Source organism: Astatotilapia calliptera, chromosome 10 (genome assembly GCF_964374335.1).
Source record: "Astatotilapia calliptera chromosome 10, fAstCal68.1, whole genome shotgun sequence".
Classification (NCBI taxonomy): domain Eukaryota; kingdom Metazoa; phylum Chordata; class Actinopteri; order Cichliformes; family Cichlidae; genus Astatotilapia; species Astatotilapia calliptera.
The window spans coordinates 18,659,755-18,676,784 of record NC_137431.1 but is presented as its reverse complement, the minus strand read 5'-3'; the positions used below and the strand labels follow the sequence as shown (position 1 = coordinate 18,676,784).

General features: G+C 39.1%; 1 protein-coding gene across 5 annotated transcripts in view; it reads left to right on the top strand.

Annotated features, from left to right (window-relative positions):
- Window positions 1–2,439: 2,439 nt before the first annotated feature.
- Window positions 2,440–17,030, top strand: part of fryb (furry homolog b (Drosophila)) — a 55,671-nt gene continuing 41,080 nt past the window's right edge. For 4 of the 5 annotated variants that reach the window (XM_026181025.2, XM_026181024.2, XM_026181022.2 and 1 more), the window contains exon 1: window positions 10,667–11,046. In XM_026181025.2, the coding sequence (XP_026036810.2) occupies window positions 10,800–11,046 (247 nt within the window). In that variant the 5' untranslated portion in view covers window positions 10,667–10,799. Of the gene's footprint in view, window positions 2,600–10,666; window positions 11,047–17,030 lie in introns of those variants that run through there. The other variant, XM_026181029.2, reaches the window with a different exon arrangement.

Here is a 17,030-nt window from a genome sequence, read left to right as displayed (position 1 = left end):
ACCATTTATTTTCACAAACTGCTTTCTGTCACTTAAATAACTCCGGACCCAATCTAAAACTACCCCTCTGACACCATAACGTTCCAGTTTTCTTATTAATATATCATGATCTATAGTGTCAAATGCCTTTGTCAAGTCTATGAATAACCCAGCCACATATTGCTTTTTGTCTATGGAATTTGTGATGTATTCTATTGAATCTAATAGTGCCGATGATGTTGATCTGCTTGATCTGAATCCGTACTGACTCTCAGTGAGTAGTTTATGTTTATCTATAAATTTTTCCAGTCTGTTTTTAAACAGTTTTTCAAGAACTTTTGAGAATTGAGGTAGTAAAGAGACAGGCCTGTAGTTTGTGAAATGGTGTTTGTTTCCAGATTTGTATAGAGGTATAACTTTTGCTATTTTCATTCTGTCTGGAAATCGACCAGTTTGAAATGATAAATTACAGATGTATGTAAATGGTTTTATAATAGCCTCAATGACTCTTTTAACCACTATCATATCAATATCATTACAATCCAAAGATTTGTGATTTTTACATTTTTTGACAATTTCAAGAACTTCATTTTCATCAACGGCTGTGAGAAACATAGAATATGGATTTCTGTCAATCAGTGTATCGGGTTTTTCCTGTGCTTTCCCAGGATGAGTGATTGTTCTTGCTAAATTTGGTCCAGCAGTTACAAAGAATTCATTGAGACTATTTGCCACAACATCCATATTGTATTCTTCATGGTCATTACAAATGAAATACTTGGGATAGTTCTTTTGTCCAGTCCCACATTTTATAACACTGTTCAGGATTTCCCATAATCTTTTATTATTATTTCTATTTATATCTAATTGCTTATGTTTGTTTAGTGTATAAAATTCGGTACGCATCCTCTCGGTGTGAGTTGTGTGCTTTTTGATGGTGTTTGTTGGTGTCAGGCTCTATATTGGTTTTTCTTAAATTAAATAACAATAAAAAGACATGAACTAACATGAAGCACATTCATATATTTTTGGCTTTTTTGTATGAGCAGTAGTAGGTCATTCTTTAAGGCTTTCTGTAACCTGAAAGGAAGACAGCGCAAACAAAAATAAGCAGTGGTGTACTTTATGTATGTTTATTTACATACACACGGAGATGAATATTTCCCTATTATAAAATGAACATGACTGAAAACCTTGATTACCAAAAAACAGTGCTGGCATTGTTTTCCTCTATAAAACCATTCTAGCTAAACTTCCAGTTTAGCTCTGTATCCCTCTCTGTCCACATACCAATAGCTACCAGCTACACTTCTCTAAATGGTTACTTTGTCACTTTGGACATGGGATAATTTACAAAACAGACCTACATTTAAACATCCTTCTATCTTCAGTTTATTTTCTCAAGATTCCTATTAGCTGAAGCAGTGCAGCACCTTTATTCCTGGGGTCACAAATCCTTACATTTTAATAGTTTGCTGTTAAACATACACACACACACACACACACACACACACACACACACACACACACACACACACACACACACACACAAACAAACAACAAAAAACAGCTTCTCACAGCACAAATTATACCTGATATAACTTTTACAGATCCAGGCTCATGTTAACAGTTTCTAACCGTAGTCAAAAGTGTTTCTCTCTATCTGCAGTGGCACCAAATTCTATTCCTTAATAGCACCATGTAAAATACTTCTTATAACTGAATTGGTACTTGCTATCGGTAATACAAATTGTCCTCCTTGCTGATTTTTTTGTATTAATAAATATTAATAAAGAATTATAAATTTTTAATACAAAAAATAACATTTCTAATCAATTTAAATGAAAAATGAAGTAATATTTATATATTCAATTTAAAAGCATAATAAGTAATGTAGTGAAGGACACTTGTGGGTGTTTCTTTTGAGAAGTCATTTAATGCTTTAATCTTCTATGTTATGACTATTTTTAGCCATAACAATAGCACTCATATTTTATATTCATATTATTATGTGTAGGATTGTGCACATTTTGTTGTATTTCTAGCTTTTTTTTTTTTTTTTAGATGTGTTAGGTTGTATGGTCTCTAGTTTAGCCAGGTTTCTTTTGTAAACGAGATGCTGTTCTCAGTGGGAGTTCTTGGTAAAAAAAAAAAAGAAAAGGTAATGATAATCACAATACAAAAATGAAGCTGTTTCACCTCCATATTAGTTTGTGCAGCTACGTATAATACACGTGCCTGTTATCCTGCTACAACGTGTCTTTGGACTTGTTTTCCACGGCTTTTACTTCTCTTGATTTGGTCTCACCTGCGGTTCTCAGCATCCTTTCATAGCAGGTGTCCTGCCCTTGGTCCAAGGTGCGCCCCTAGCGACACGTTTATGGACACAGCTGCTAACCAATAGGAAGCTTGTCTTGCCTCAGTTACCGGCTTCTTGGCGTTCGATTGGTTGCTAAGGGCGGGGCACTCACATCCCGAGCAGTAGCGCTGTCAGCTGAGGCGGCACGACTCCTGGAGGAGAGAGACGAGGAGGATTGATGAAAACAAGCCACCGAATCACATAAACAAAGAACTGGTGCTAGGAAATGATCCTGTAGTGGCCGAGGTCGACGCAGAAAAGGTACAGTTAATCTAAATGATTCGCCAGTGCTATGCCCGGTGCTGTTTAACGGCTCTGTGTCAACCACAAAGGGAACCGAGCAATTTCTTAATACAACATCGATAGCTCTAACTACCACGGGGGGCTTCTACTAGCTCTTTAGCAGCTGAGTTAGCCATAGGCTTAGCCGGTTACAGTGGTCGGCCATTAAAAGAAAGAAAAGGAGAATGTGACTTAACCTAAACTCGCTTCTTTAGTTGCCTCGGTGCCACCAACACAGCGAACAATGCCGAGCGGCTTTGTGAGGCAAGTTAGCTAAAGCAACAGTGTTTATCTAAAACAGCGACTATCATAGTAAATCACACTTTATGATGGCTACGCTACACTTTAGCTATCAGCGAGGGAGCTAATGTAAATACCAGCAGTGCTACTTGCCAGTGATTACAATCTGGGAGCATTAAAAAAAAGTGTGTCACGTCTGGAAGAGAAAACACGCACGTCTCTCAGTTCCGGTGCCCGTCTGATACCCTGTCTGGGCCTTTTGGACCCCTCACCGATGAGGTGTTTTTCGTCATTGAGAAGACGTGTAGAGTTGTGGGCTGTGGATCAATGTGTAGTCCAGGTCGGGTGGTCTCCCGTTGTTATTATCCCATTGCTGAGATGTCCAGAAGCAGTCAGCTTGGATGTTTTGTGAGAGGAAGCCAGTGTTTGAGGATGTATCATTGCAGGCAGCAGTACCCTGCTGACTGTTTTAAATGTTTTGAAATCTGATTGATATTTAATAGGGGTTTTGTGCTCTTCTGTTGTGTTGTGTTGTGTTGTGTTGTACTGTGCTGTGGTGAAGTGTGCTGCTCACACTGTTCACACATCTCAGGCTTACTCCCTTTCTTTCTCATGAATCATAGTCCTCTTCATCACTCCAGCTTTTTTGGCACAGCCAGTCAGCAGCAGCAGTAGGAGTGACCCAGTTAACTCTATTGTTCTGGGTATGGATTTACGCTACAAGTAACACACACACACACACACACACACACACACACACACACACACACACAGTTTGACATGTGTGTCAGAGTATTGTGCTTCTCTGAGGTTCCTTCGATCCCTTTAAGTTTGTTCCCAATCTGGATTTCAAGATGTACAATTCCTGAAATCCAGACTGGTGTTTTTGGAATAAGTTTCCTCTACACCAGTCTAGTTTGATTTCATTTTTAAATAAGCATAATGCATTTGCACAGATAGTGATTATTCTTACAGATTCAAAGCTTATTTAAGGAAGTCCTTCTTTAATTGTTTGAATCTGAAACTTTTTTTAAGATTTAAATTTTCTTGTACTTGCTGTTTAATACGTGGAGGTGCTTTATAATGCGCTGCCCCACTCGGGCTTCAATTGCCTTTGTAGCATGACTGATTTATACATCAGCACCACTGTAGTGGAGCAAAAAGCCCTGCATTTATTACCTTTTAGCATCATCAAACCACATTAAAAATTCATTTTGAGAGAAACTTTATTATTTAAAATTAGAATTGGCATTTGTTTCTGTGCATTTAGTTGTAGAGAATATTGGCTATTCAAACAAAGAGTTTGCTATCAGCCACTATCCATGTGAGAGTATCATTTTAAAATTTTTGGCCCTCTATTATCGGGTTTCTCAAGTTTTGTAGAGAAGCCTTCTTTCACCCCTTTTATGATACTTGAGACTCTGTTTTTTGGCACGTTAGTGTAAATGGCTGAGTTCTTTTAAGCTTTACCGTCTATTTGTCGACAGGCCCTTCAATCCCGCTCACAGGTCACAGAGATCAGATCTAAGGAGCTCATGACAACTTTTTTTTTATTTTTTCCAGACAACTTTTAACATGAGTGGCAGAGACTAATCTGGTATAATGCTGCTGTAAGTTTCCAAAATATATTTTTGGAAGCTTAATTAAGGTTGTACGGTGTGGATGAGCATGGCCACCCTTTATTTGTTTAAGTAAATCTGCCAGAAAGTAACTGCTCAGCCATCTCCACACACACACGCGCGTATGTGTGAACAACAGAAAGTGCGACCTCACACTCTGGACTGGTGAACCTCAGTCAGCTGAGCTCTCTGTCTTTCCTCACCCTCTTTGTTCCCATAGATACCACTAGACACCTCACTCCCACTGCCTTACATAACGTGGTTCTTCTGCCAGAGACACACCAGTTGACTCACACACAGAAGACATCATCACACAGTCCTTACCATCACGCTCCCTGTTTGTTTTGCCCCAGGTGCTCATTTTATGGGTGTGCTGCTCTCCGAATATTATTCAGAGAGCAGCTAAATAGTTTTTGTCTTACATGGCCTGTTAAGCCTGTTTGAGCGGCGTGTCGATGTATTGATTTAACAAAGAATTAATTGAATTTGCTTGTGTGTGTTTTGTGTGTGTGTGTGTTTGTTTTAAGATTTTAGGAAATTGTTGAGGGAGCGTTGTTTCACGCCTGTAGATTTAATGGAGCTCTGAGGCTGTTTGATTATGCATTAGCCCGCACATTGGAGACTCCAGAGATACTGTTATATAACACAGCTCTATATGGAAAGACATATTGTTGTGTGTGTGTCTGTTTACACGTACACTTCAATGGCTAGTGTGATGTAATGCCGTGATGCATTTTTTTGTAATTGATGTTTTGATGTCTCATTTTGTTTTTAAAATCAAGCCATCAGTCCTTGCTTTTATCTTTTCTGCGCTGCAGGCAAAGCTAATTGTGTTTAAAACAATCTTGTCAACGTACAAACTAACAAACCTGACCTCCTCAGAAAGAAACGCTATTGGTAAGCAGAGCTTTTGTTTCTGTAATGGGCTCAAGAGGGCACCATTGTAGAGCCGGTGTTTGGGCATGATAATGGCAGGAGAAAAAAAAGATGGAAGATAATCAGTTGTTAAACTACCAATGTGGACAATACAGCTACAATACTGAGAAAAAGTGCTGAGTCACTCCTCATTTCTTTATATTTTATCGGGAAAATTAAAAATAGGTGCAGTGATTTGTTGAAGCATGCAAAAATAATGCAAATACATTATATAATGCAAAAACAGAGTTTTTACACTTCTAACAAACTTGAAAGTCAATATTTGGTGTGACCACCTTTATTATTCAACACAGCCTGAAATCTCTTTGACAAGCTGTCTTGTTATATCTCTAAGTAGTCTTCAGGAATAGTTCTTGGGGCTTCTTGAAGCACATTCAAAGCTCTTCTTTGGATGTTGCTGCCTTTTATTCTGCTCTCTGCCAAGATCCCACACTGCTTCAGTAATGTTGAGGTCTGGACTCTGTAGAGAGACGAATCCATGGCTGATAGTGTTGCTTTGTGTGTTTTTCTCTCCAGGTATGCCTTTACTGCATTAGAAGTGTGTTTGAAATCATTGTCATGCTAAAAAAAGAAGACTCCACTATGTTTTACTGATACCTGTAGACTGTTGTACCGCTCTCCTGATCTCTTGGTTCAAACCAAGTAGTTAAGATCTGTTTTTGATTTTTAGTTAGTCAAGTTCTTGTGCAGTTTGACATACCTTGGCTATTTCTCCCTGTTTCCCTTCCACTGAGATCATTTCTGATGAGACCACAGCAAACAGTAGATGGGTCAACTGAAAGGCCAGATGCATCTCTCAGGTCCTGTCTGGATCTGGCTTGTTTTCTATTCCTTAAAGACATGACTTTCAGATACTGTTCATCTGCTATTAATACATTTTTATATACCGCCACTTCTTTTTGTAAGATATGAGACATTTTGAGATAATATCTCCTTCACATCTGCCTTCATGTCGGTAATTTTCATTGATTCAACTAAAGAAATGGGGTCATATTATGTTTTGTTTTATTTTTTTGTTTTTTGTGACAGGCTGTCTTATGTTATGGTTGAATGGTTCTTAGATTAGTGTTAAGTTGCTTAACAATTGAAAGACAATCCTCTGAAAATGGTCAGAGACAAGGACCGGACTGAAAGTGATTGAAAAAGGTATTTTAAAAGACCTGCAGAGAGCCTGAGGCAAAATATCACAATAGGGTGGCAGACAGTACAGTAATTGTAGTGGTGCATTGCAAACTTTTAAACGTGATCAATTTTAAACTCGTGACACATCTTTTCACTTGTATAGGCTGTTTTAATCAATTGAATCTGTTTGATGTTTGAGTTTAAGTCAACAAAAATGAATTATTAGTCTGATAATCAAGCCTTCCATTCTTCCCCAGCACTGGCTAAAAATAATTACACACCTTTATGGAATGCAATTCTTTTGCGTACAACCTTGTACGCAGTGTACAATGTGGTGTTCATACTTTACACTATAAAACAAAAATCAAAGTAGTTTTGAAAGCATGCGGAAAATGCAGCCGCTAAAAGTGAAAGTTTCATTTTCACTCCGAGAAGTCACTCTCAGCTTAAACCCTGCCCAAACATGCAGTAAATATAAACATGTCAGTTACTTTGCCTGTTTAAACCAGTTTTATGAAGGCATGCATGTATAAAGTAGGTGTTGTACTTAATCAGCTTTGTTCATCACACACCAACCAGCCAATTCTAACATTTAGTGACATCATGAAGGATTCCCTTACTTTTAATTAAATGTTAATTCCTTTGTACTGTTCACAAGGAAAATTTGAATGTAGGATTCTTACATGTAACTTTTACTTAAACAATAACAATTTACTAACCTTCATTTTCTTTATTGTCACACGCATCAATGATGATAATGATTTAGTAAGGCTGAAAGGTATTTGGTGCTTGATTTAACCACAAAGTAAAATCACTCTCCTTTATTATAAGTGTTAACTCAAAATATGCACTCAGTCATACGCTCTTGCGGGAGCAAATGTCCCCTGTGATCTGGACTGATGCTTGTGGTGAGGCGCGGGTGTCATTAACTGTGAACTGAATTAGTCTTGATTTGTTGCTTAAGACCAGAAGTAAACTTGTTTATCTTCTCTTGTTCGACCGGCTTGCTGAGTGTACGGGGGAGTCTGGAAACTGTTAACAAGACAACGTATTTGACTGACAAGAGAGATAAAAGTCCCCTGTCACAGAGGTCCCAGATGGTGCAATTTAAATAGTAGGTGGAGGGATGATCAGAGAAGAAATACAAGGGGTTGCTTTGGGCTGCTGAGGTTAAACTAAGAGGTACAAAGCAGAAAAAGGTGGAAAAAAATTGGGTTTAAAATGACCATCATTCTCAGATTAATAATTAATTCTATGAATCTTGTTAATCTGGGATGTGAACACATGGAAAAAGCAGCAAAATTGCAATTTTTGATTTTTAAAATAAAAGATCCCACAAAAAATGGTTGTGGCACAGTCTCCTTTGACCTAGACTGTGTGGGAGGAAGTAGTTTCTACATTTCAGACTGAATGTTGAATGTGAGACTGGATGGCTCCGCTTTGTCTTCTCAGCTCAACTTTCACCTCTGACTTGCAGGGACACATTTCTTTCTTTGTTGGCAGTGTTGTGGCTGATAACTAAAGTTGAAAAGCTGCACAGTCTACATAAAACTGAACAAAAACAGAGGGACGCTCAGGGGAGGAATCACAGTTAAGGAATGGCAGCTGTTTATTTTAGCCTATGACCCTGTGGTTTGTGTGTGTGTCTCTTTGGGTCTATTTGGTTGTCCCATAACACCAAACCATGTCTGTACTGCGGGCAGAAGCTGGTGCTTATTTCATAATTCATATTCAGGCTGATTTGTGTGCAGGCTGTTAAGTAACTCAGAAATTATGACTAAAAAACTAATATTATACTAATAGTCAGGTCAGGTTGTTTCTAATACATATCTTAATGCAGATAAAATGAAAATGCAGAAAAGACAGATACTTTTATCTGTGGGGTTTCTTTGATTGGTTGGTCAGAATTAAAGATTAAATACAGAATAAAAGTCTCCTGTTTGTGTGTGTTCATGTGAGGAAGAGTGAATGAGTCTGTTTTTAATAGTTGGCTGTTGTACTGCCTTAGGGGACGGCACGCCTCTCTAACTGACTTTGGCACCGAGCCTCACTGTGCCTGTTTGCCAGCCGTTAGCTATTTCCTTGCTCTTTGTTTTGTCTCCAGACACTAGCTTGTGTGATGTATTTATTCGACCTTTGACCTTGATGGCATTTGAAGTCTCCTTTGTTTGTGGTGATTGTGGAGATTCAAGAAAGACAGATTACAAAATTCAAGGAAGGAAAATTCTCATTTCCTGTTAGCAGCCAGTGGCCGGTGTAGCTTCAAGCAGATGGCCTGAAGCAGGGATGAGAAGAGGGCTACAGAGTTGTGGTAACGTCAATTCCACATGCCTTACGTATATATTTTTTCATTTTCAACAAAGACATCACTTCCTGTGTATAAAAAGCATCACCCTCTGCACAACACCATCTCGCTTTATCCAGCATTTTTCACAATGTGGTTTCCCACTCCACTGAACCTGCAAACAGTGTTTAATGTGTAAAGTGGGTTTAGTGTTTTCCCATACGAGAGAGTTTTAATCATCCTAATTAAACCTGTGTTGCAGTCTTTACATGGAGGGCGTGAAAGTTTTGTTTTCACACCTACATGCGCAAAATCCCGGGATGATTCACCAAGTGAAGCTGATGTCATGACGATGGCATACACAGCAGGAAGTCACCGGAGGATATGGAGCTCCCAAGAGATGTTTACCACCTTACCTGCAGAGAGAAGATTGAGTGAGGAGTAAAGAAAGATTACACTTTTTTAATAAAGAACATTTACTTGAATAATTCATGTAGTGTAAGTGTTTGAAAAAAGACCCTGCACATTATTTGCGAGGCTTTGACTTTAAAAATTTCCATTTACATATTGAGGAAGACTTTTAGTAATGTGAGTTAGGATTAAAGGATTAGCATTAAAGAAACACATAATTAGGGTTAAACTAAAACAGTGCAGTGTATTCCCCGTGAGATTTGTTTTTGGATAAGGGGCTGGGATGTCATTTGCGTTTTGACATTTGGCGTAATTCCTGGTCCCTTTCCAGAATTAGATCAAGGAAGTTTTACCTTCAACAGTAACAGTAGCCTACTTATATCATAATGTTGTAACACTTCCGTGTATAGCTGTCATTGTTTTCTTTTTTTTCATGAGTGTACATAAATATGCATTTGCCAGACTTTATTTGACAGATTTAAAACCACATGACAATCACACCCCACAGTTGTCTCTGAAATGTGTGTACTAATCAGCAGCTGATTGTTACAAACATAATTTTAGGCTACTGTGCTTCCTGTTTGTGTTTTCACCCACCCAAACACCCTACCCCCCACCCCTCCAAGCTTTGTTAATGGGTGTGTCTGTCCTCAGGAATCCTACACCATTAACAATTGAGGTTACTGTAACTGGCTAAACAGCTTCGACCAGTGAGCGCAGGGTATCTGACACACCAACACGCAGTGTTCCGGCTATCCAAAGCAGTAAACAGATGCCATTCTTTAATGCTCTACTGCTACGCGAGAGGGGAAAAAGGATGAAACAAGAGTCAGGAAGCAGGTGTGTGAGAGAGGACGCAAGAAAGAAATCATTTTTCTCATTGCCAAAAATGCCTCTGTGAGGGAAGGTGAGTAGGAGAGAGGAAAAAGAGAGGAAGAAAATGCGAGGGAGTGGAGGGGTAAAAGAACCACCCAGATTTAACAAACCACCCAATCAAGCTGCGTTCTTGGAATTGGCTCCCTCCCCTTTTTTCACCACCTGAGAGTGAAGAAACACAGCTGTGCCTCAGAGGGCTGAAAAAGACAGAAGGAGAAACGCTCTGAGAGCAGGTGAGAGTTGAAGTGGGGCACGCAAAGAGAAGAAAGGTTTTACAGAAAATCTGCTTTCAAATAAAATAAGATTTTTTTTACAAAAAAATGTTTTCAAAATCTTAAACAACTGTGAGAAAGCCTCGAGAGGAAGACCTGAACTCTCAGGAGAACTGTGTAACAACAAAGCGATGAGCTCACTGTCTCGGGATTGAATGAACACAACATAAAGCGAATAAACCCTGAAAGGAAACTGGATACCAAAATGTGGGGAAAAAGGTGAAGAGTGAAAATGGACTGAATGGCCTTTTTAAGTATTTTTCCTTCCTCTGGGACAAGGATTTTTTTTTTATTTTGAGTCTTCTGTGGAACAATGTAAAGTTGTCTTTCTTCCTCTGAGGAGGGCCACATTTTGACAATATTCTACGAGGTGTCGGTGAGCTCCTGTGGAGACTGGCTAATGAGCAAATAGGGGAGACATGTCTCTAGAAGATGTCAAAAGCACCACCAGCCTTGGGGCTGAAAGCAGTGCTTCAGATCATTGCAATGGCCACTGTCTGAACCAACATCAGGATCACGGGGTGAACCAAAGTGAAGGCCAGGATGAGATCGTTCTGGACCGTATTGCCTCTCTGTCAGTGGATAAGTTTGATCCCAGTGACTTCACAGGGAGGTTTTCAAAGATCCAGTTGAGGTCCAGAAAGAGGAGAGGGATCATTAATAGAGGTATGTGGAGACTGGCTCTACAAATGTTGTGTGTTTTGGGTTTTTTTTTTGTTTTCTTCTTCTGAAGAGCACAAATGTGAATGAACACAAGATGAGTCAACACAGAGAGGAGGCAATGAGATACATGTTTTGTAATATTCCCAGGAAGTTTGAATGTGATTGCTTATTTGTCATGACCTGAGGAGTTAAGTTTAAGGGTGGAAATGGCAGAAAGACAGGTCGAACATCCAGCTGAAAAAATGATCCTCCGCTCGCCAGCTGGAATGTGGGTGTGTGCGGTTTTTAGCCGCTTTGAGATTTTAAATAACTCAGATCTTCTGCTACCTGTTTAGACCCCGTCTGCCTCTTTATGTACACCACTGCAAAGCTCGTCTTTGTTGTCACTTGGAAACTAGACTCGACAGGTGTATTTGTTGTGGGTTTTGAAGACCCTGTGAAAACTGATACCCTCTGTGTCTTTAGAAAATGCCACAAGGTTACTCCACTGATCATGAATCCAGAAAGAGGCATGCCATTTCTGGCCTCAGGATTGTTGTTTTCCTCAAACCACTTGTTCTCTCTCAGCTTACCTTAAACTCTGTGAATTGTATGTCTATACACTTCCAACATTTTAGGGAGTCTTTACAGGTACACTTCGGATCAGAGTATTGTTTAAATTTTGTAATAATGTATCAGTTTTTAGATTTATTAAGTCAAGTAATACTGAATGGCATTTGAAGGAAGATCCAATTGAAGGCACTTTAGGATAAGAAAAGCAGAATGCTTATTTTGTGTCTCTGATTGGACTTGAAAAAAGATGGAAACATAGGTGCATGTTGAAGAGTGAAAAGGGGGAATTCTGGTGTGAGGTAGTGTCTGTGCAACAAAGCAGCACCTGCACAAACATGCCTTTATTGAGACTTCTCAATAAATGAGCTTGTAGAGTGCAAATGTTAAAGAAATGCGGTGAAATGTAAGATTATAGAAGCCTCTGCTGCTGAGATAATGTACATGTGTTAGTCTTTGATGGTACACAAATGTGTTCTCACTAGAGTTATCTGACCCAGCTGTGTCAAGGACACACTACTGTGTGAGCCCCGAGCCTCAAACAGCCTCTCTGTGGTCGTTTGAAGCAATTTATTTGCAATCTGTGTTTATGCGTGAGAGTGTGCTCATGTGCTGTGTTATGCTGGTTCGGTTAGCATGACAAAAACACATCACATTAACAGATGTCTGACACATGTTGACTTGTTTACTATGGTTTTTGTGATTGTGTCAATTTGATTTATGAAGCTGAAATGAGTAATACAATCACAGATGAATAGACATTTATGCTAGGAGTTCATTCCTTGATTGAAATGTAATATTAAACATCCACAGCTCCAACATCTCCATCATTAGGTCGTGAATGATAATGCTCCAGTGAAACGATGTCTGTCTGTGCTAGACACAATGTATCAAACAGTCTCTGTTTGACTGATGAAATTGTGTAATCTCACTGGGATTACATTTCAAGTGTGTGTCTTTGATTCAAAGATGTTGTTTAAAGGACATACGATTCGCTCCCTCTATTGTTATTGTAAATTGTTAAAGTCACAACTGTTAATTTTAATTTAAGAGAAACAATAAATTCTTGATTTATCTCAAAAGTTGGCAAATTAGTGTGATACTAAAAAAGTTTTTTAAAAAGTGATTCAGTTTTGAGGTACGGTGACGATCACATGGTTAACTATGACTGTGACTCTGTGCCTGTTATAAACTTTCTCCTCATGCTGAAAGTGAGAAATCGCCTCTTTCTGCATCACTCTCTGTGTTTGTGCTGATGTGGAGGGCAGCTATTTACACCTCTGTACCCATTCTGTGCCACTCAGCAAGTGGGAAGTGTTATATTCATGTAGTGTAAGACTGTCTCCACCCTCCCTGTGACAGCCACTCAACTTTTCTGGTTGAAACATTTTCACTGTCATATTAGATAGTTGACACATGGCAAATATTGGCATGAACAGCTCTGATCTTTCCAGTCTAGAAGAGATGACGTCAGCTCATCATCATCATCATCATCATCATCATCATCATCATCATCATCATTTATTCCTTTACTTTAAAAGCAAAACAATAAAAAAATAAAAAATAAAAGCCCCAGCAGTGAAAGCTGTTCTGGAGTTTACTCTTGTTTGCTTCCCTTCTCTTATCACTTCTGAGCTTGGCTTCTGTCTCTCATTAGCCACTGTTTGCTGTCTGACTAGAATATATGTAACTCCACACATGATTTTCTTCTTCTCTTCTACTCAGGGCAGGGTTGGGGATACATTGACATGCTCCACCATCTCATGATACAGAATGGTTTTCCACAAAAGGCCCCTTCGTACTTTCAAAAGCTGAAAGGGTGGTGTTGTTTCTTCACATTCTGTTGATAGCATTAGTTCAATCTGAAGCCTGTAAACGGTTTTGATTTAGAATGAGTACCATTAATGGAGATGACTCAGCTACTTATCTTGCAGATAGTCTGTTTAGCGTTGCTGGTTTACACACTGCACATGATTTAAGCTCCACCTTTGATTGTTTAGATGGAGTGGCCCCCTAGTTAGTAACCATCATTTGCAGTGGAGTCTTTTGGGCTAAGCTTTGTAGAAGTGTGCAGTGGCTCGATGTTTCCGAGGCTCAAAGGTAGCATACCTTGATGTGGATAACGTCCTCACACCTCCTCGCTAATGTATTGTTTTATAACCATCTTATAACTGCCACATTTTCAGAACAACAGGTTTGCATTATCTGATGCTGAGCAGCCTCATGCTTATTGATTGTATCACTCATTCATTGCACCACAAAAGGTCAGGTTATTATGTTAGACTTATAAACAGACATATAAATACAATAAAAATGAATTGGTGACCCATTATACTTGTAGACCAAGTATAAATGAAATCTTAATTTACGCTTCACATGTATAAGTACCCTGTATATATGTGTGTGTTCATGTGTGTTTGCCTGTGTGAGTAAAGGAGTCACATTCCAACAGCTGGCATGCCCGGGCCCCTGCTCAGAATGTGAGGAATCTCAGCCGCTCCATAGGGGTGTGTTCATCTCTATGTCCATGATTTTTTTCTCTCTCTCTTTCTTATAGGCTCCATATGTGTGTCATTGTAACCCAATGGGAAATATGCCCCCTTTCCCCGTTGTAAGTCCTGAAATTGATTGTCCTATTGTGCATCTGCGCTGTGCTCCGGCGAACACTCTGCAGGCTTCATTTACATCAGTCAGAGCAGAAAGAGTCAAACGGCAGTACATAACAATTCAAATTTCCCATATATAGCCCCACCACCACCACCAGCCGGCACATGTAACTGTTTAACCTAATGTGGGTCAACAAGCAAACATGCAAACATTTTCATGCAGTCTCACGAGCAAGACTGGATGAGAAAGATAAGAGTGCAGACTTTTAAATATTTAGTTGTCATCTCATCAGTACAGCACTTGGTGCACCAGAAGTCAAGTGGTTGTTATACACAGGATGTTTTGAAAGTTTCAGGAGAACATTTTGAAAATTGCTTCATATCTAATGATTGTCAGTTGGGCTTGATTGTCTTGTATGCAGGTTAACAGACAAAATTGTGATTTGCTTATTCTGTCAGGCCCAGCACTGTGATGGGACAACAGACGTTGCAGACAGGAATAGGCTTTCAGTGCTTCTTTGATATATTTCTCCTCCTGTGGGATTAAACTGTAATTGTCTGTTAATATGAACCAGGCCATCCATGCTTGGCAGCTCTCCTGTGAGCTGCCAAGCTTTGCATAATACTGTATCCTATACACTCTTTACTCTTCCTCTCACTCTCATTTTTTTGCTCTCCCTCCCTCGGCCGCTCACATGTCCTGTGGCACTTCCGCTGTTCATCCAGGGAATTGCACAATGACCCTAATTATCCACTTGTACTTCCAAGCTTTTTCAGCCAACCGTAACATCACTGCCACAACTTTATGCTTAGGCAGACATTTTCAAAGGCTTTTTAAGGTAGAAAGAATTTAGTTTGTACTTAGGTACACCAAAGACTCAGTTAGAAGTTGAACTAAAGCTATGAGATGTGGCAGGTTATTATGAGATGCTAGCAGAGTCCTGACATACAGTGTGTTGGTATTGGCCTGTGTATCTACTTAAAGGAAGACAAAATTAAATATCAGCTGCACTGCTGAGGTAAGGGATGCTTCATCAAGCAAAGCAGATTCAAATCTCTTAAGCTGTGATAAGCAAAGGGAGCCAACTCTTTGCTTCGATTTGACTTTTCACACCATGACTCTGTATCTTCTCACTACACACTCAAGACAGCAGAGATACCTCGTTTGCAAAAAAAACAAAGAATCAAGCTCACATTCGCCACATTAAATATTTATCGTCTGGAAATGATATCCAGCAGCACCAAGGCACCTGAAATGATCACAAAAACATTCACTCAAATGTCGCGCTGTTAATTACGTGATCAAATTTGTAAAGCATGAACATTGCATCTAAATTATTGACAGGTTAATTTCCCATGTGCCACATGAATCATTTCAATTCTGCCAGAGGTGTGAAGCAGTTGTACCAGCTGATAAGTCAGGAATAAGTCAGACTTCATTATCAGTGTCAATGTCTAGGCTGGCTGACAACAACAACACATTTAATTAAAAAAAAAATCTCTATTCATCTGAAGGGTGTAACAAAAAGGTTAAAAAATAACTCTTTTGCTTGATTTAATGAATAAAAAATCACTGCAAGCAAACTAGTGACAAAGATGATGATGAATCATGGAGGGAACATGAATGTCTGCACCCGATGTAACTTGCACATGTATTGAATGGTGTTAAAAATATCCATTTAAAGAAAGAGAAATATATTTTAGTTTTATTTTTGTTTATTTTTTGTCTTCTTCTTCCTTCTGGGATTTGGATACAACAAGAAAAGTATGCATACTATACACAAAAACACACTATTGCCCGTTTCTTGTTTTTATACTTAAGATGAATTATTCTTAAATGAAGACATTGATCTGACACATGTAAAATGTAGCCAATTGTGTTTATTGTTATCATTTTATTATCATCTCTCTACCCTGTGTTCATTTGAGAACACAGGGTCGGGAGGGCCAGGATGAGGGCCGTCAACTCATCAATTGTTTCTGCATTTTGCTTCTCCAGTTTCTGGCATCTTTGCTTCACTCCTTCTAATGTTGCTTGTGTTTCTCCAAGCTTTTCTTTCAGTTCTTTAGCTGATGCCTCCTGTGTTAGATTTGCCTTAAGCATGTCTCTATTTCTCTCTTGTGCGTTGTTGTGCAGGTGTTCGAAGTGCTCATTTCTTCTCTGGATTTCTTTAAGCGTACGCTGCAGGTCGTCATGTATTTTCTCTTGTTGTTGCTTTTCCGCCTGCATTTCACTGTTCTGGCGCCTCAAGTTGTTGAAGTTCAACAAGATCCTATTAATGAGCTCTGATTATTTCTTGCAATTCCACTGATACTACGCTGCATCTCCGAGCATAGCTTTTCCACTTTTTCATTTTCTCCTTCCAGTTCAGTTGATTTTTCCTTCATTTCATTACAAAATTCTTGCAGTTGTACATTTTTCCTCTCAACGTCCTGGAGAATAAGTTTTTCTTGTTTCTGTTGTTCTTTCTGTTCTTCTTCTACCTGAAGAAGCATTTTATTTTTGAATTCTGTTTCATCAAGCTTTACCTTGAGCATTTGGTATTGTTCCTCCATGCCTTTGAGTTTGCACTGCATTTCTCTCTGCTTTTTGTCTTCTTCCTCCTTTTCTTGGAGGATTTCTTTAAATTTTTCCAGTGCTTCATCAAGTTTTGCTTGGCGCTCCTGATTTTTTTGGCTCATGTCTCGGAGATCCCACTGCATCACCTCAATAGTAGCGTTCCTGTCTTGAAGCTGGGCAGATATCTCTTTTACTTCGGCGCTCTTTTTCTTGTTCTCTTTAATCAGGAACGCAATCTGCTCTCGTGCTTGACCAAACATTATTCCCCAGCC